Source organism: Python bivittatus, unplaced genomic scaffold (assembly GCF_059951505.1).
Source record: "Python bivittatus isolate LINGU-HERP-01145 unplaced genomic scaffold, Pbiv_v1 ctg000220_np1212, whole genome shotgun sequence".
Taxonomy (NCBI): Eukaryota; Metazoa; Chordata; class Lepidosauria; order Squamata; family Pythonidae; genus Python; species Python bivittatus.
In genome coordinates this window covers 37,812,875-37,832,793 of record NW_028277048.1, presented here as the reverse complement: position 1 = coordinate 37,832,793, position 19,919 = coordinate 37,812,875, and the positions used below count along the sequence as shown (strand labels likewise).

The 19,919-nt window shown below is 42.1% G+C and overlaps 1 protein-coding gene across 3 annotated transcripts in view; it reads left to right on the top strand.

The window, feature by feature from the left end:
* GPRC5C (G protein-coupled receptor class C group 5 member C) overlaps positions 1–17,836 on the top strand; it is a 39,922-nt gene extending 22,086 nt beyond the window's left edge. For 2 of the 3 annotated variants that reach the window (XM_025164893.2, XM_025164858.2), the window contains exons 2-5: positions 8,227–9,303; positions 11,397–11,491; positions 12,708–12,854; positions 13,096–17,836. In XM_025164893.2, the coding sequence (XP_025020661.1) occupies positions 8,268–9,303; positions 11,397–11,491; positions 12,708–12,854; positions 13,096–13,128 (1,311 nt within the window). In that variant the 5' untranslated portion in view covers positions 8,227–8,267 and the 3' untranslated portion in view covers positions 13,129–17,836. The remainder of the gene's footprint in view (positions 1–8,226; positions 9,304–11,396; positions 11,492–12,707; positions 12,855–13,095) is intronic. The other variant, XM_007419839.4, reaches the window with a different exon arrangement.
* The last annotated feature ends 2,083 nt before the right edge of the window (positions 17,837–19,919 follow it).

The following is a 19,919-nucleotide window of genomic DNA, read 5'->3' as shown; positions in this document are numbered from 1 at the left end:
AAATAGGAGAGCCATGCTAGAGAAAATGAAGATAAATCTCAGACATCACTACAAGGATAAACAAATGCTTTAATCAAGAGCTGCCTCTCTTTCTGCTGGTTCAAGATTGGAACTAAAGAAAGAGAGGCTAACAGCTAAGCTATCTTACTGATCAGTAGTTTGAAGAAGTTTATTGGGTGGATTTCCAGGGAATCTGGCAGTGAAGTAAGCATCCGTGTTTACTTCTTCTTGGGGACTTCTGCAACATCAGTTAATGCTGAATCAAATACTGTTTATTGGAGCACATGGGAGCAGGGCAAAAGTGCTTGTTCTAAAAATAGAGATGACAGCAGTAACTAGCTTGCTCTGAATCCCTATTTATTTAGTATATTTTTATCCAGCCTTTCTGATCTTATCCAGGCATTGATTGGATCAAATCTGTATTGTATGATTTTAGCAAAAAGGCTGCATCATCTACTCACAGATCATGCACTGACCCCAGATTCTCCTTCTTGTTAAATAGGACAACAGCATCTGGGATGCAAAAATCACTAGAAGATGGCAAATAATTAGTTTTTTGTATCTCTTCACTATCCTGTAGTGGCGATCTGGATATATGCAACCCAGGGCTGGTAACCCTATAAGTTGTGTATGCATAGAAAAATATCCCTCTCTCTCTCTTTCTCTGTGTGTGTATGTCTGTATGTATGTCTGTATGTATATCCCCTCTCATCCCTATGGGTGGCATGTGTCTTCCTCAATCTCAGGTCCTCTACCAGAGGCCTGGGAGTTTGAGGGTTCTGCGCAGTATCTTAGCTGTTCCTAGCACTGCACACTTCTGGACAAAGAGCTCTGATGTTGCTCCTGGGATCTGTTGGAGCCACTCTTCCAGTTTAGGAGTCACAGCCCCAAGTGCTCCTACCACCACTGGGACCACTTTGGCCTTGACTTTCCACATCCTCTCTAGTTCCTCCTTCAGGCCCTGGTACTTCTCCAGCTTCTTATGCTCCTTCTTCCTGATGTTGCTGTCACTTGGCACCGCTACATCTATCACTACCACTGTCTTCTGGTCCTTGTCTACTATCACAATGTCTAGTTGATTGGCTACTACCTGCCTGTCCATCTGGATCTGGAAGTTCCACAGGATCTTAGCCCTGTTACTCTCCACAACCTTCTGTGGAATTTCCCTCTGGACTTGGGAGGGTCTAGCCCATACACTCTGCAGATGTTCCTGTACACAATGCCAGCTACTTGGTTGTGCTTCTCATACTCCTTCTTCCTGATGTTGCTGTCACTTGGCACCGCTACATCTGTCACTACCGCTGTCTTCTGGTTGTGCTGTTCAGCTTGCCCCTATGTGTTGGACTGTCTCTGAGGCCTCTTTGCACAATCTGTACCTTGGGTCCTGTCTAGAGTGGTAGACCCCTGCTTCTGTGGATCTGGTGCTTAGTGTCTGTTCTTGTGCTGCTGTGATGAGTGCCTCAGTGCTGTCTTTTAGTCCAGCCCTTTCCAGCCACTGGTAGGATTTCCCAATGTCAGTCACCTCAGCTATCTGTCTGCAGGGTCTTGTCTTGCCATGGCACTTCCTCTGCTTGAACTTCCTCCTGTGTCTGCTGCTGCCTCAGGCATTCTCTCAACAGGTCATCTTTGGGTGCCCTCTTACTGATGTACTTCTGGATGCTCTGTGTTTCATCCAGGACAGTGACTTTGACACTCAGCAGACCCTGCCCGTCCGTTTTCTGGCTGGTGTACAGTCTCTGGGCGTTGGACTTGGAGTGGAAACCTCCATACATTGTGAAGAGCTTCTGGGTTTTCACATCAGCAGCCTCCATGTCCTCCTTTGGCCAGCTCACTATATTGGCAGGGTATGTGATGACTGGCAGGGCGTATGTGTTGATGGCATGGATCTTGTTCTACCCATTGAGCTGGCTCTTCAGGACCTGTCTTATCCTTTGGTGGTACTTGAATGTTGCTGTCTTCCTTGCCTCCTCATCGGGGTTCCTATGTGACTTGGGATACCAAAGTACTTGTAGCTGGTCTGCTATGTGCCCTGCTGGTATTTCCACCCCATCAGTCTTAATTACCTTCCCTCTCTTTACTACCATCTGGCCACACATCTCCAGTCTGGATAACATCCCAGTGTCCTCACTGTAGATCCATGTCAGGTGGATTAGCGAGTTGATGTCTTATTCACTCTTAGCATACAGCTTGATGTCATCCACGTAGAGGAGGTGCTGATGGTAGTTCCACTCTTGAGCTTGTATCCACATCCAGCCCTTGTGATTATCTGGCTGAGGGGATTCAAGCCTATGCCGAACAGCAGTGGGGACAGTGCATCACCTTGGTATAGCTGCATTTGATGGCCACTTGTGTGAGCTGTCTTGAGTTGTCTTCCACAGTCCCATTGAGTTCTTGAGGAAGGTCCTTAATGTCCTCTTGACTTTTGACTTTTGAGTTTGTATAGCGCCAGGCACTCACAGATCCATGTGTGTGGCATTGAGCGTAGGCTTTCCTGCAGTCAATACAGGCTGTACTCAGATTGGTTGTGTAGACCTTGAGTCTTGGGCAACTGCTCTATCTATGAGCAACTGGTGTTTTGAACCTCTGGTGTTGTTCCCAATGCCCTTCTGAGCTGTGGTCATGTACTAGCCCATATGGTCCTGTAGCTTGGCAGCTATGATGCCCAATAGGACTTTCCATGTTGTGGAGAGGCAGTTATTGGCTGGTAGTTGGATGGTGCTGTTCCCTTATGGGGGTTTTTGATGATCAGCACTGTCCTTCCTTGTGTTAGCCAGTCTGGGTGGGAGTCTGCTGCTACCAGCTGGTTCATCTGTGCTGCTAGGCTTTCATGCACTGCTGTTAGTTAGCTAGTAGGTGTGGATCATGTCCAGGCCAGGTGCTCTTCATATTCTTGACCCACTTGTTGTGAGGGCTCTATTGGCATCTTCTAGCATACTGTCTGATGGTACCTCTCCACTGAGCCTTGGTAATTGGTCTCAAGGTTGACTCTAGCTAGTTTATCCATGATCTCATATCTCGTATCAGCTGCTGTGTTCTGTAATGGAGGGGGTGGCAGTGATGCTCCAGCTTCAGGTGCTGGCTGCACATCCAGTTGTTCTTTCAGATCTTCCTGAGTCCAGGATGTAATGTGTAGTTGGTCTATCTCAAGTTGTGAGAGCAGCTTCCTCTTCACTATGTTGAAGTATTGGGTAACTAGCTATTTCTCAGCGTGGATGTAGGTCTTCTGTCCATCCATATTTCCCTCATATGTTTCATATATCCTGTCTCATTAGGTCTACTGTTGTAGTAGCATTCCATCAATTCCAGATTTTCTTGTCTGGTCCATGTATGGTTTGTTCCAGTAGCCCACTTATCATCAGATTGTCCTGGTTCCCCAATATCTGGCACGGACCTTGTTAATCTGGGCAATGTCTGAGCTAGCATGACTCTCTTTGTATCACTCTCATATCCGAGGTAGGCAGGTGAAGCATTAGAGGGTCCTTGCCCAAGGACCCCTACTTGTAAGGTAGGTACCAGCTGGGATTCAAACCCTGGTCTCCCGCATCAAAAGGTGGTGTTCTAACCGCTATGCTATCCAGCTACACACACACACACACACACACACACACGTGCTCAAGGAAGCTGTTGCAGAGGAAACTACCATGGCAGAGGGTGAGAACTGAGAAAAATCACATGCATATGACCTAATGCATTAAGGAGGACAAAAATCTCTCCTTTTGTATGCTAAAATATCACAGAATGGAAGACCTCCACCACAGTTAGAATACACAGGCCAAGTTGCCAGGCCCTCTTTTCTAAAGACCAAGTTGTATGAACTTTGGGCTTGCAGGAGTTGAAATACCAGAAATACCTACATTTTTGTTGTTAATTCTCAAGCTGGAGCAAGCAGATTAAAACTAGGGAATTGGTAGCTTCCTAATATATAGAGAGAACCATAATTTATTCAGGGAGATGGTGTTGGTGATGCTGGAAAGTGTCATTTCTGGGTGTTCTGGTCTGTATTTGTTCTGATCATCAGTGGTATGCCCTAAACTGACTTTGATGTTTTGCAAACATTTTTTTTACCACTGGGAAGGGAGATAAAATGAATTGTTTGGTGTGTGTGTGTGTGTGTGTGTGAGAGAGATCGAGATCGAGAGATCATATATTTGCCTCTTTTCCTGATAAGAGAGGCAGAACAGAATTAAGCTTCACCACAAATAGTGCTCTTTAAACTGAAGTTGCACAACAGTGTGCTAATAAAGAAACAATGGATGTTGTAGTCATGCCCCAGCAGTCTCCTAAATTTGGGAGCACAGCTTTTGCTTACATAAGTAATTCAAAGTGTTGTAGGACAATGCATTTAAAAAAGGAATATTTGATGTTTAAGTGTGTGTGTACTTTACTTAAATCCCTCAACAAAGTGCTTTTTAAAAGTTGATGTATTTGCACAAGCATGAGGGAATTTGTGGCTTTGGGCTACATTGATAAAGAGCCACTTTGAAATGGCTACCACAATGAAAGCAAAGCCCCAAAGCATCTATATAGCAAGGAAGAATTATATTTGGACCACATTTATGGAAATGGGATTTGTTAACATTCAGTCACACGCAAATCTACAAGCTTCCTAAGGTGTGTAGTTGCTTAAGATGGTTTGGTGCTTCCGTTGCTAAGGTTGCTCTTGAATGTGTTAAAAGACTATCATAGGGACTCCGTAACTTTTGGAGTGTAACGCTAAATCGTCTCTAAGCCAAAAGTCTAATATTCCACAATGGTAAACCTATCCAGCTTTGATGTCTAGAAGATGCAAACTATGCAGTGCTCATTTACATGAGCTTCTAAGGTCACGTAAGTATTCTACTTGCCTTTCATGGAATTAATAGACTTGAGAAGCTGTTACTAGCTTGCCATTTTTTTATCGTATTAAAAAATACAATAAAAACACTGCTAAAAAAAGTTGGTGACTTTTAAAAAACTTATATAAAAACTATAAACCCAAACTCCACAGGATCATTACCATCATCCAGAGACAATGATGGAATGTGGGCTAGCTGTTAGATTTTGGGCTGTTAGGTTGTTACTGGTACAAAATCTTTTTCCAGAAATAGTGGCAGAATATTCATGGAGACTAAGTAAACAGAAATCAACTGGACAGGAAATTCATTGGTACGATGTCTTCTTGCTCAACCACGGTTTAGAACTTCTCTGGATTAATACTGATTTTTTTAGCTGTTTGCAAACAGGATTCATATGCTTACAACTCCAGAGGTAGAGTACAGTATTGAAAAAAACTAAATTTAAAGCTGAGATTCTCAAATTTTTATCCAAACCACTGGGATTCCACATTGAATGGAAATAATATCTTACAAGTGTATGCTAAGGGCTCAGTGAATTCCTGATCTGAGTTAGCAAAAGGGCCCTTTAAGGTATCTCTGATAAAAGCTGTTGTTTTATGTTCTGACATTCAGATGTATGGCTCCTTTAACAAAAGGCCTTTGGTGTCAAGATTACTAGTGGTAGAATGTGAAAAGCTTGATATGGACAGGGTTTAAGGCAGTGTTGTCCAAACTTGGCCACTTTAAGATGAGTGGACTTCAACTCCCAGAATTCCCCAGCCAGCCATGGGGGTTGGGGAATTGAATACTGGGAGTTGAAGTCCACTCATCTTAAAGTGGCCAAGTTTGGACAACACTGGTTTAAGGGTTCATCTCTAGGTTGTAAGGTTCAGCAAATGGGATGATAGTTTGGCTGAGCAGAAACAGCCCAAAGAGCTTCCTCCAATGGAACTGGAAGGTAGCTTGTGTTGGCTGGCTGCCTTTTAGACCCAAATAATCCTGTCTCCATAGATATGAGGAGGATCTACATTCCCAGAGGAAAAGCTGGGGCTTATAGAGGGAGCTGCCTTCTAAATAGAGAGGAAACCAAAGTCTACTGAGCTCCCAGGTACCAAGCCCCTGGAACACAAATTAGCCCTGATCAATCCTGGTCATGCAGTAATCAGATTTGGAGGGCATGTGAGAGAGTTTCCCTCTTTAGGAATTACATGGACTCCTTTGAGCCTGGGAACCAAGCAGGCCTGAATGAGAGCCCAAGAGAGGGTTGGAGGATGATATTTCAGAGGAACACAGCCAATCTGGGAAATGTTTTACAGTGCTGGGGGGGAGGGAGGGAGTTCTTGTTGTTATGGTTGTTCCCCAAAAGAGGTTCTTTATGTGGAGTATATACATTCTCTCTCCCTCCGTCAGAGCTGCATTTTCGAAGCAGTCAGCCTCCTTTTCCCCCTGCAGACTTCATGGTCTGTCAGTAGCAGCTCTGCTATGCCTTAGCCGATGAAGGGGGAGATGATGCAGACCTTTTCTCCTGGCCTGCAGGAGAAGGAAAGGCCTCTCTCATGAGCTTGGTTTGAACCTTTGTAAATGTTTACATTAATATTGTTCAGCGCTTGGGCTTTTCCAGTAGCAACCGAAAGCAGGCTATTGGTAGAACAACTAATTTTGGCCATTTCTAGGAAGGAGGAAGAAAAACTCCTAGTCAATGTGTGTATTACTGAGCTAGTGGGGTTAGTGTCTTGACTTGGTGCAAGGGAAATGATTCTGGGCAGCCTTTGTGACAGTGCAAGGCTTGGAACCAGCGCTTTCCCGTCGACAGGATACCCTGTCTACCTCTTGTATGGTTCTAATATGTTGATTGCCCCGGAAACTGGAATGGGAGAGGGGAGTGAAAAGCCTCTCCTTCTAATCTAGGCAGGCCACCTGCTTGGTGGCTATTGCCATTGTCTGCCCTATGCTGAGCCTTTCTGAAAATCAGCTGCTTGTAGGTTTTGGCATCAGAGGATGGCTTTTTTCTTTCTACCAGCCTTCAATTTTAATTGGTTGCATTGGCCAGATTCTCTTAAGGTTTTAAAAAATTTTTTGTTTAGGATTTGATTTGTACTTCTACAGTTCAGTTTTATAATACTTTTTCAGTACAGTCCTTCAGACTGCTTTAAGTTTGTAATTGTGTTGTAAACCTCAGAACAGGGTGAGATAGAAATATAAAGAATTGCCTTATAGCAATCAAATCATTGACCTATGTACCCCCTTGTTGGTTGTGTTCACATCATGCTTTACCCAGAATCAGTTTTACTCTAGTTTATGGAGTTAATCTAGTCTTCTGTGTTCACTGAGCCATGAACTATTTACATAGGCTTGGTCAACCATTAGGTTAAAAGTGGCTAGCTAGTTTGAGTCTGTGTCATGGAAAGGCAGCCACTGACTGGCCATATTGGCTGCAGTTCTTTTAAACTAGACACAAAATCAATGTTGTGTTGGATACCTACTACTGGATTTCCTGGCTTTATGAAACTGCAGGCCCAGGGGCCCTTAAATTGATCTGAGTGCTGCTGATAATAGCTAAATGAGCTACAAAGATTAGGAAATTAACTTAACTATTAGCCTCCTGTGATCTAGATTTAAGAAGCAACTCAGGATAAAGGGTTGAGCCATCCTTCTCCCAATACATTATCTTCCAGATGTATTGGAGTACAATGTTTTTTAAGCCCCAGCCAGCATGGCCCATGGTTGGTGGCAATGGAACTTAAACTTTCAGAGAGTCATCAAGCTGGATAAGGCTCATAAATAGCATTCAATCACCCAGCACAGTTACTTTAATTAACTTGAAGGCTCTTGTAACTACTTAAAAGTTCTAAATTTAGCTGTCCTCTGGAACATGTAGTTTGGCCCTCATGGAAAGGTGCTTTCAAGTACTAGTGCTGTATCAAATGAACCTTGATCCTTGCCTATCCTCCCCCACTCCTGTAAACAACATTTCTATCTTCACCAGTATTACTAAGGGTAATAATCAACACAGGCAGACAACTTTTCCTTTGGCTTGCTAAAGCCTGGCAGTGCTCTTAAAGGTACTTGAAGAGGTGAACCAAAGAGGTCTAAACAACATAGGCCTGTACTATCACTAGAATGGAGTTGGAGGACTCACCCTGAGGCCTCAAGGCTTCATATGGGCCTCCAAAACCCTGCATGCATAGCCCTTCTAAAGGTTACCACTGTATTATAATGTTTAATGTGGCACAAGGAGTAAGGTATTAAGTAGAGAAAGTAATCATTTGGATAGTATTTATTTTATTCAGGTTTAATAGACCCTACTTTGTCCTGGTTCTGTCCACTTTTGGAGTGTGATCCTTGGTACATGATTCAAAATACCTCATGCATTTTCATATAGACTGTATCTTTTCTTTTTTTCATTTTTTAGTTCTTTTCTGAAGAGCCAAGAATATTTACCATCATTCCACCATGATGGCTGCACCCAGGACACTACTGCCATGTCTTTGGCTTCTTGTGCTTCCCATGAAAACATGCTTAGCTCAAGTGACTTCACCACCACCACCATCACCACCACCAGGATGTGGCAAGGACTTGAACTCCATCTACTACAATCTCTGTGACCTATCTATAGCTTGGGGCATTGTGTTAGAAGCTGTGGCCAGCTTTGGTGTTGTGACCAGCTTTGTCCTCACTGTGGTCCTAGTGGCCAGTGTGCCTTTTATTCAAGACTACCGGAAGAAGAGCTTAGTAGGGACTCAAGCTTTCTTTCTGTTGGGCACTTTTGGGCTTTTCTGCTTGACCTTTGCCTTCATAGTCAAGCAAGACTTCTCAACATGTGCTTCAAGACGCTTCCTCTTTGGTGTCCTCTTTGCTATCTGCTTCTCCTGCCTGGCTGCCCATACCCTCAGCCTCAATTTCTTTGCACGACAGAACACCGGGCCTCGGGGGTGGGTCACCTTTGGCATGGCCTTGGTCCTTGTCTTGGTTGAGATCATAATCAATGCTGAATGGCTTATTATTACTGTGGTGAGGACTGATGGTACATCCAAGGATCCTTGTGAACTGAAGAATGAGGACTTTGTCATGGCACTGATCTACGTAATGTTCCTGCAAGTAGCTACTTTCATTGCTACTTGGCCTGTCTTGTGTGGGCATTACAAGCACTGGAGAAAGCATGCTGTCTTCATCCTCCTCACTACTTCCTTTTCCATGGCCATCTGGATAGTATGGATTGTTATGTATGTTTATGGCAACCAGCAGGAACAGAGATCAACTTGGGATGACCCCACATTGGCTATTGCCCTTGTCTCCAATGCCTCTGTTTTTGTTTTGTTTTATGTTATCCCTGAGATTTCTCAGGTAATCAAACCAGGACCAGAGCAGGCCTATGAGGATGATGTCTACCCCACACGAGGGGTTGGCTATGAAACAATCCTCAAGGAACAGAAATCCCAAAGCATGTTCGTGGAGAACAAAGCTTTCTCAATGGATGAACCTTCTTCAGGTAGGCTTTGGCCCATGAGCTATTGGTGAGGAGACCAGGAAAAGACACAGTGTATCCAAAGGAACTGCATTCTGGGTTATGCTTGCTAAACTTAACCCACCATGTTTTTATGTAGGCATAAACATGATTACTGAAAAATGGGTGCATTTGCTCTGCTTCCCCACTTCCTTTTTTTAGCACAATGTTGCCTATGGGTGGGTATCATGATCATCAGTATCTGTGACCCAGCTGGAGAAGATGAGGGAATGGATGCACATGGTGGTGATAGAGAATCAGGTTCACTACTCTTTCCCTATCTCATGGTGTGCTGCTATGGTTCCCTGTATTTGTAGATTCCCGGTGGCTCTATATATCCTGTAATTTGCACAAGAATGGTACTGTCATTGTGGCATACTTGTGGGGTAGGAAGTTTAGATAGCATTGATCCAAGCAAACTGGCCATCTGGTTTCTCTTCTATGATCTTATTTCTTGTCTCCTCTCATTTTGTAGTTGAATTTTCTAACTATGCTACATGTTGAACAGTAGCTAGATGGAGCTATATTTTTCATAGGATCATGAAAATTCAGGCAGGCTTTGCTAAATCTGAGCTGCTAAATGACTTGGGGTTTTCTGTCTTAAAATTTACACATAGAATAAAATAAAGATTTAACGCTGTATTTAAGTGGGAGGAAATAAATATACATCTTAGTTTATATAGTGATAACTGGGATGTAAATTTATTATTTGCAAGATTTCTAGGCTCATGCCTTCAGAAATATCCCTAATTTTTGAAAAGCCCAGAATCTTTGCCTGCTGAGAGATATAAAAATGTAATACTATAAATAAAAACCAAGATACCATATTAAAACTATTTTCAGCTAAGGTAAAATCAGTTTAGAATAGCACATCAGGTAGCTAGGTCCACCTTTTTGGTTTATATGATTTGAAGAGAAACTGGCCTTTAGGCTAAGATCAGATGCAACGCAGTATAGAACTTGTTGATTATGTATCACGTACAAATGGGCTCAGTATAATAAGCATGATTTATTTTAGGCCCATGCGTCAGTTTGAAATTATGGTTTATTGTCGGCTTACTGATTACATCAGCCATATTGCTGGGGCTGGAGAGAGCTGAACTTCAGAGCATCAAGACAACCAACAATGCCTCTGGAGTGCCATAAATCCAGATGGATTTTCTTATTCACGGAAAGTCTCCAAGCTCCTTGGGCTCATTAAAACTTACTTTGTCTATAGCTACCCACAAACAAGGCTTTGTTTTATGGGTGGCTTATGAAACAAAAATCCCAGCAGCCTTCTGATGGCTATTTCATTGGACTGCATTGATCAGTCGGTGCTTCCAAGCAGCAAGAAGTCACTTGAAAGAAATATAGCTGTGTGCGTATGCAGGGTGTATATGTGTGTGCATAATCTGGGGTATAGCTGTAAGGGTTTAGCTTTTTTTTTGGTTTTTTTAAGTATGAACTTCTGTATGGACTTGTAGGTCTGTTTGTTAAAGTTTCTCTCTCTCTCTCTCTCTCTCCCCCTGCTCCTGGAGCTATAAAAGTAGCAGGACACACCAATCCAGTGTGCTACGATTTTAATGCCACCTTTGCCAGAGCTAGGGAAAGCTCCCGCTGCTGTATTGCAATATGCCTGGCAGTTACTAAAGCCAGGGAAGTGGGATCACTGCCTAAATCTAAACGAAGATAGTGAATCTAGAAAAACTGCCTAGGCATGATTTTATGATTGGATCTGGAATAACATGATAATTCACACACACATCACTTTCCCACGAGTAATTAGATCTTTAACTCTACAGTAGTGGCTCTTGGCATAGGAAGATCCATGGAAATGTGGCCCAAAAGTTGTTTTTAGTATAATCTTTCTCTTATTTCACATGAGACCTTAGAGTCTCAAGGGAAGCTTTCCTATGAGGTCATGCTAGAAAATCAACATAATGTTAAATATAGAAACCGGTTATCTTAGGCAAGTTAATTGACCAGCGTTCTTCTCCAGAGCTTGTCATTCAACCCATGCTACCTAGTTTTGCCTTTGGAAAATGTTTGGGATGGTGTATTTAAATGTTATTGTCCTGCGGTTTCTCTTTTTCCAGCTAAAAAGCCTGTGTCCCCATACAGCGGATACAATGGCCAGCTCCTGACAAGTGTCTATCAGCCCACGGAGATGACTTTAATGCACAAAGGGCCTGTAAGTGAAAGTGTGGTTGTGCTGGCAGCTGCTTCTCCTTCTAATCTTGCTTGTCTGTAGCTTAATTTGTTGTGTGGTAGACTTAAAACAAACCACACCTATAAAAGTCTGTCAGTAGAAGAGACTGCCTGACCAGAGAGGTGGAGGCTTGTCTGAAATGTTAAATCCAGAAATTATGTCAGGTAGATGTTGGAAAAGGGGTATCACAAGCAGGGGTCCCTTGAGGGTATGGATTCAGTAAATAAGAGCTGGATAGTCTCATGGCTGTTTCTTTTTTTAATGTTTTTAATGTTTTAATGTTTTTAATGTTTAATCTAAGGTTGCAAATTTTTTGTTTTCTTTTTTTAATCTTATTTCTTTTTGTATATATAGTTTTCATTGGTCAATTTTTAAAGACACATAAAATAAAATAATGCAAATAAAATAAAAATGAATAACTTACCATACAGAAATATTCAAGGAAAGAAAAAAACATTATACAACAAAAATATATTAAAAAAAACAAACATTGTAATTGCAACTATTTAAAGCGTAGTTCCCAAACACAGAAGGATGTGAGATGGCAAATTCCCTTGATCTCTGTTTTCCTAAGCAGAGGAGGTTTAGCTCACATATAGCTTAGGTCATGAAGAGCTGTTCAATTATAGTTACTCTCACCTGAGATGATGTTGCCTACATTAGATCTAGTGCCTCAGGTGCTTCCTGTGAGAACCAGGTTTTCTACAGCAGTTTATTAAAGTTTTGATCTTGTACAATTAAGGAGTCAGGAGGCTTAGGGGTTCAGAAAAGGTTTGAAACTTTCAGTTGAGGGTCTCAAGTGAAATGGTATAAATTATGCTCACTGTTCCGGAATAGTGCCTTTTAATTACTAGTTAACTAACAGTGGTTTGCCTTTGAAATATCTCAGTCTTCCTTGTTCTTGTTCTATTCAATTTTCCCCTGCACAATTCTAAACCTACAGCATAGAATACCAAAGTTAAAAGATGCCAGGGCTCGTTTGATAGAGCTTAGTGAGAATCTAAGCCTATAAACTGTGTTAGGAAATGAGAAAATATAAGTCTCTGAAAAGCCTTTTTTAGTGCATCACAAATATTTTGGCATCAGCAATACAGGTTTGGCTTCTTTTGAAATTGCAGCCATGTTTCAAAAACATGGTTCCCTTTCTGATTATACTTTTTACTCCATTTTTCATATTTATTCTTTTTGTTGGTTCCAGTTGGATGCCCCTTACGATGTCATCCTCCCTCGTGCTACAGCCAACAGCCAAGTGATGGGCAGTGCCAATTCTACCCTGCGTGCTGATGATGCCTATATTTCACAGAGTAAGCAAGCATTGGCTCAGAAAGATGGAAGGAATGGGCAGGTGAGTAAAATGGTGAGCCTTGGTTTATTCTGTTGTAATCTTAGGAGCAACTGAATTCTTGTCCCATCCAACAACTGATATAATTAGTGGATCTGACCTTCCTGCTGCTGCTGTCAGCTTATACACTGTGGGTAAAATTGATCAGTCTGTCTCTTTCAACTTACATTCAGTTACTTCTTCTGAATCAAATACCTTTCCTAATGTAAAGAACCTAACAATTTAATGTCTTGTTTTGTCTTAGGCTTCCTCTCCATATAGCAAGAACAGATGGTAGAAGTCTTGAGTCCTGATATCCGCACATCCTGTTCCTTGAAGATGCTTGTAAAGCCTGCCTTCACAAAGGAGCATATAACTGGGGCAAGGCCTCAGAAAGAGATGGAGATGTCATCCTGGGAACTGAGAAAATTTCATCTTGGTCGCTGAGGCAATCCAGTTTCTTTTTCTCATGCATAAACCAAGTGTTCTGCTTGACATCTGTTACAGTAAATCTGGGTCACTGGGTCAGGATGCCATCTCCTGTTCTGTGTTCTGAACAGTGGGACTTCTATTCTCCTTGGAGCCTTCAGTCAAATTTATAATTCCACCTCTGTTCTGCCAGTACTTTGAGGCCCTCTCTCAGTTTCACCCCACCAATGATGGACCATGTTCAGTGTGTTGAATCTTGTTCATCTTGTACGAATATGGTGTTACCAGTACTGAGAAGTTCCAATCTACAATATACAATTCAGCCTCTTGATGGATGAATAGATGCCTCCTGAATCTTCCCATCTCATGCCCACTCCCACAAGAGAGTGCTTTGGAAATTAGAAGGGTATCACTCCAGTTCTTCTTAATAGAGGTCATTCTTCTTAATGGAGAGAAACTGGTCAAATGCAGCAAGAACTCTTGGACTCTTATATGAAGTATGATATGCTTTCTCCTAATCCTTCTGCCTTTGGACCAAGCCCTGGAATGTGACATCATGATGTTGTTCTTGGAATCCTTAGTGTCTCCTCTTCTATTGTCCCCTCCCCATTATGCAAATTAAGGCCATATACTTTTTAAAAAATGCTTGTATTTTACTTTGAATGTGTGTATGCAGTGGGGAGGATCTATTTTATATTGTGGTCAGCATCTAAACATTCTTATTTGACATAGTGTTGACAACCACCTTGGTGGTTGAACATGTTGGAGGCATCAGTGGACATTAAAGAGGGAAGCTATAAGCAGAGACAAACATTAAAATGGTACTTTCATTTTATGAAGTATAAAATGGTGGGATTTCCAAGACTGTTATCAGTAACTGTTTTGTCAAAAGGATTCATTGCCAGTTGTGCTTTTAGTAAGGGTAAGCCTTCCTTGACTTGATCTTCTCTAGATCTGAAGGATTGTAACTATCATCTCAGCCAGCGTGGGAGTGGGAATGCAAGGTAGCTGGAGGGCCTAGATTGGGAAAAGCTGCAGAACTATGAAGGAAAGTGCAGGAATTTAATTGCAAGGAGAGGCCAGAGGGCTCAGCAGCACAAGAGGTGGGCGGTGTTACATAACTTCACAAACTATTTCAATTTTAAAGGATTATGCTGTTGAACTGGAATTTTGTTATGGAATGAATGCTATCAGACCTAGCCTCAAGAGCAACTGGGAGCGGCAGTCTCACTACAGAAATGTAATTGTTTCTTTTTGGCATTACTCATCTTGCTTTACCTTGTCCTCACCAGGTGAGAATGAGTCACATCCACTCAGGATATTTTATTCTGCTGACTTGTCCTTTCTCATCTTTTGTGCTGTTCCTTGGGGGATGTTCAGGCTCTGGCTTTGCTCTGAAATAATGCGCTTCCCCCTGTGTAGATTTGTCTCCCAACTGCCTCCGATGAGGGGGCTTCTGAGATGCAGTTTTGTGCCACAATCAATCTATTTAACATGCCCTCAGGCCTGTTTGTGATATCCCACTTCCTCTTTGTGCCTTTTGGTGCTAGTTCCTGGCTTATGGCCTGCCTGTCTTCATGCTACTAGCATCATCACTTTTCTCTTTGCTTCCTCTTCCCACTTTGGGCAGAAAAGGGGTGCTGTTTCTCTCTCGTATGCTGGCAGGAAGAGGAAACTACCTTGATAAGAGAAGCACTGCTAACTTCTTGCCATACCTTTTAATCAGGTCTTCTCCTGGGCTTGTAGACTGGTATCCTCTGAAGTTAAGCCTACTTTTATCTTAAGCATTTTGTGCAGGCAGATTCTTTTCCAGCCTTCTCCAACCTAGCATCCTCCAAATGTGCTGGGACAGCAACTCCAGGAATGTTCTTTCGACCGTGTTCTGATTGGAAAGGCTGTCCTGTACTGTCAGAAGAAGGACCTTATCCTGCCTCTAGAGTCTGCTCAGGAAGAGGAAGGACCAAGTTTATACTGACTCAAACAATGGCTAGCCTTGAATAGGCTTGCATTGAGTCATGATTTCGGCCCGTCTTGCTGAGAAGGATGTTGGGCGCCTTGCCAGGGGATGAGTCTGCTTCTAGCTTTTGGGTGAAACATTCTCTGTCCTGATAATGAGGAATGATGTAATCTCCCTCTGCTGATGCAAGCTGTGAGTAGATGGCAGGAAGATTAAGGAGGAATGTCCCTGACTGCTGTTTCATCCAAGCATTCTTTAAGCTGGGATTGGCGAAGTGGTTCTTTTAGGCTTTTTTAAATCCAGAGTTGTCTGACAAATTAAATATGTTTTTCCTAAAAGTGGCTTCCGACCTTGTGTTTTGTCCTATTCTTTTGTGAGTTTGAGAACAAAGGAGTTGACAAAAAAAGAAGGGCAAAAATTAAAATATTTCTGTTCTGACTCTTTATTGCACATTTCCTAACTGATGGCTTCAGCTGCTTAATAGTTTTAGGAAGGGTTTGACTTCCCACACTGTTGAATTTGATTATTCTGTGATTTTAAAACTCAGATCCTTTGATTTGACACAGGATTTATTTTCTGGACAATGTATTGAACATAGCATTCTGTTCCAGTCAAGGCAATGTTCTTGTTCTTTTCTTTTTTAACTTTTTTTAAGGCTGCCTTAAAAGACAAATACTCTGCCTAGGTAGTTTATACTAATAATATTACCTATAACACCTTTTGGAGCAGTAAACATTGACTCCAACGTTCTCTTTTTTTCAGCGTGTGGTAATATTCTTTCTTGTGGTCAGGATTTCCCCCCAGAATCATTGGATGAAATTCCCCATCTTTGTTCCAGATATTGTGGAACTCAAGAAATCAGGTGGCAAGGCCCTATTTTCTATGCTCTGATAGCATTTCAGTCTGTCCAGAAACGGGATTTTCCATTATTTAGGAGTCCGATGATCAAGAACTCTCTACCTGCCCCCTGCTAAAATTTCAGAGTTGCCACCTGTCTTGAGAGCTGATTGTTACCTCCAAGTTACAAGCAGCGTATCTTAAATACCAGCTACTTGAGAGTAACAGAAAAGAAGCTACTCTACGTTGTGTGACAAAGAATGCTTGGGCTAGATATCCCATGGGTCTGATTCAGCAGACTCTTCTTGGGATCTTCTGCTTGTCTCATTCTTCTCCTTCTTATGGAAGTACAGTGTGAAATGGCTGGTTGGCATTGTGGCCTATTCCAGCCCCTTCCTCAGCCTGGTACTCACTGGCTGCACTGATGCTACAATTTTCTGAATTTCCAGCCAATAAAAATGTATAGATAGTGTGTTTTTTGCTCTTCTACAAACTCGGGGGGGGGGGGGGTGCACCAGGGCAGAGATAGTGATTTTTTTCCTAAATAAGGTATCTAAGAAGAAGGATATTTTTCCTTCCTCCTTATGTAGTGATTTCAGGCCAGATTGGGCCACTATGTGATGGTTCTAACTAAAAGAAGGAGATGGAAAAGAAACTGCACATTATTAGCTTATGCTATAGTCTAACCATGGATTTGGCAGTTTTAGGAGTGGCAATAGGCCTCTTCCTCAAAGAATTGTATTTTGAGTAGAGAGCCCAAGTTTGTAGTTGTCCTGGTGAACAAAGTTTGTAGTTGAATGGTGAGCAAAGTTTGTGAATATATGTAGTATGCTGAGATCCTCCAAGAAATATTTCGGCATATTCCACTTCTATAGGCTGAAAAAGTATCAACAAAGCCGGTGTTCTAGCTATAACCATATTGTATTCTGTCAAAAATGACAATTTAATTAAAAAAAAATTGAGCAGCAGTTTATTAGTCCATCTAACATCTTGAGCTCTCTTTAACAACTCTAAAAAAAAGTGCTACATAGCCTATTTGCTGAAATGCTCCACAAAGTTTGTCATTATGCTTGAGGTGTTTCTCAAGCAGGAGACATGAAACGACCATAATGTCTTTTGAAGTGTGACATTATTTTCAAAACACATCAGCCCTAACAAACTTTTCTGGAGTGCCTCAATTAATATATGGTGGGCTGGAGGTCATGCCAAGTTCAGGGCCTACATCTCTTGGCCAGAGAGCCTTTCGTACTGGCAGCAATTTTTCTGCCGCTGCGGAAATGGCAGTCTGAGCAAACCGCACCTCCATGAATTATTTAGCTGCCGGAGTGCTCTGCTTTCTGGCCCACTGAAGCTCTGCGACCTCTCTTAGTCCTTGGGGCAGGCTGGGGGGAAGAGGCAGTGAGTGCCTTGTTAGCTAGGGTAGAGAGCTTGGTGTATCATGATAGGCCTGCCATTGGTATCTCTCCTTCCTCCAGACTAGGGAATAATCTGATTACTTTGTCATCGTCTAACCAAAATTCTAGGTCTGTACATCTCTCTCCCAGCTGATCCAACCCCCTCTAAGAGGGAGAAGTATTATTGTTGTAAATTTTTGGCTTGGATCATAATGACCTTCAAGCCTCTGTTTCAGGGCTGCTCTGTATCTGAAGCATCAAAACCATTTGTGAGGTGGCCTTGTTCTGGTTACACAATAACTATTTATTCAAGAATGGCGACTGGCAGTTCCTAGCTATGTCAAAATAAAAGGGCCGAGAGTCTGCAGCACTCATCCACTCAGGGAGTTCATAGTCTAGATTTATTACCCCCTTCTCTAGCCCCACCCCTTTTTTCAGAAGGCTCTTAATTAAGCAGGTAAAACAAGTGAAAAAAAAAAGCTTGCTTTGGCTGTGTTGGTACAATATCGTTACTCATAGTTTATTGAATTAATGCAATTCTTCTGGGTTTGCCCTGAACCGTACGTTCGCCACATACACAGCAGTCACACAATGGACTAGCTTGAAATATGCTTGACCAATCTATAGTTCATAAAGCACAGCCTAGATGGGAGAGTCCTCTGAAAGAAATGAGTAGCTCTTGAATAAGTCAAGAGTTGCACATCGTTCCACCCATGGTAACTGCTCCTAGTTGCTATGATAGGTAAATGAAACTTCTTTATTTGGGGCCTAAAGCTGAGGAGGACAAATAGTAAAGTAATGTTTTTGACCTCACCCTCTATTTATTCAGTTCCCAGAAATGTTTGGCTGGCTACCGGTTCGGAGGTCAGGCAGAGATAAGATATGCCCAAAATTACAATATGAACAGAAGGTATAGATGGAGGTGACAGAAGTCCTCAGCATTCTTCTTAGCAGTAGAAACATCACAGCAGGAGAGAGAGAGACCTTCCCTAAAACCATTTTGATTATACATCTGCGTCCTGATTTTTTAATTGTCTCCAAAAATAGTGGGTTTGGTGTCAGGTTTTTACAGGAACTTTTCAGGTTTTCTAATTGCATCTAATTTGGAAGAGTGAGTCACCATTCTTATCAACAATGTATTTCAAGAAAGTGATGCGACTCCCTGGAAAGCTGCACGTGTTCCTTGCTAAGTGTTTCAGAAAATATTGAATAACTGACACATGTTTCCCCACTTTTTGGGGAAACAGATAAAATTGTTGAAGTACCTAGAAGCGTTCTGTTTTCAAAGCTTTAGTGAGATGATTGGCCATTCTGTGAAAGTTATCTAAAGAGGCCTTAGCTTGAAAGATGCAAAACGGAAAAGCACTATGCTGTACGCCACGTAAACATTACTGAACACCCAGAAACTAAGCTGCTGGGTTTTCATTATAGCAAATATGTCAGCCATCTTAAATATGTAGTAGCTGTCATGAAAAGGCTGCTTATGGGAAGAACAGGCCAAAGAATGTGGGGAGGAAAATCCATTGTAGAGAACAGGATTGGATGGGAAAAACACTATCCAGCTCTAAGGCTGGTATGTCCTTCTACCTTCTCAAGAGTAAGAAGATGTTGGACTTGGCAGATCCATCTCTCCTGGATTTGGTACTGCGGAATGCCAATTTTAAGCCATTACTACAATTGGCACGTGGTCAGTAATGCTGCAAGAATAGTGGAGATTTCTGAAACCACTGGATGGAGGTTAGTAGCAGTAAAACTTTCACTGCAGTTGGCAACACTCTATGGCAGTGTTTCTCAACCATGGCGACTTGAAGATGGGTGGACTTCAGCTTTGGAATTCTGGGAGTTGAAGTCCACCCACCTTCAAGTTGCCAAGGTTGAGAAACACTGCTCTATAGGCTCTGGGGCTTAGCCTGGCCCTCATGGGCCTTATTTACTGTTATATTTAGCATTATATCCAGACAGTCTGTAGGTCAAGGAATGTAATGTTCTATCAGCCCAACTCCCCTCTAATGGGCATCTGCTTTCTCATGTGTTGTTATGCCACTTGAGGAATCATGGGAGTAAACCCAGCATCAGCACATTTTGATTGCAAAATCATAGAGCTGGAAGGAAATTGGGAGGTCATCTAGTTCAACATCTTGCTTTAGTTTAGTGTTTGCTATTACATTCTTTCTCTGTCCTTTGTCTTTTGTTATTTTTTTGCATTTGGAGGCCATTCTCATCAGTTCTATTTCCCTGAAGAAGTAAGCTTTGGTAAGTGCTGGAAGTTATCCTCGACATTTACACACTAGAACATTTTTGAACATCCAGTTCCTTCAAATACAGCAACTAACCACTAATGTGGAATGCTAAGTAAACCAGTAACTAGCACAGAAATGGTTGAAGCTGCTAAATACCCTATACTAATAAGATATTTTTCTGATAGAAAAGAGTTTTTAAATGGAAAACTCTTAAATTTTCTGTCCCTGAATT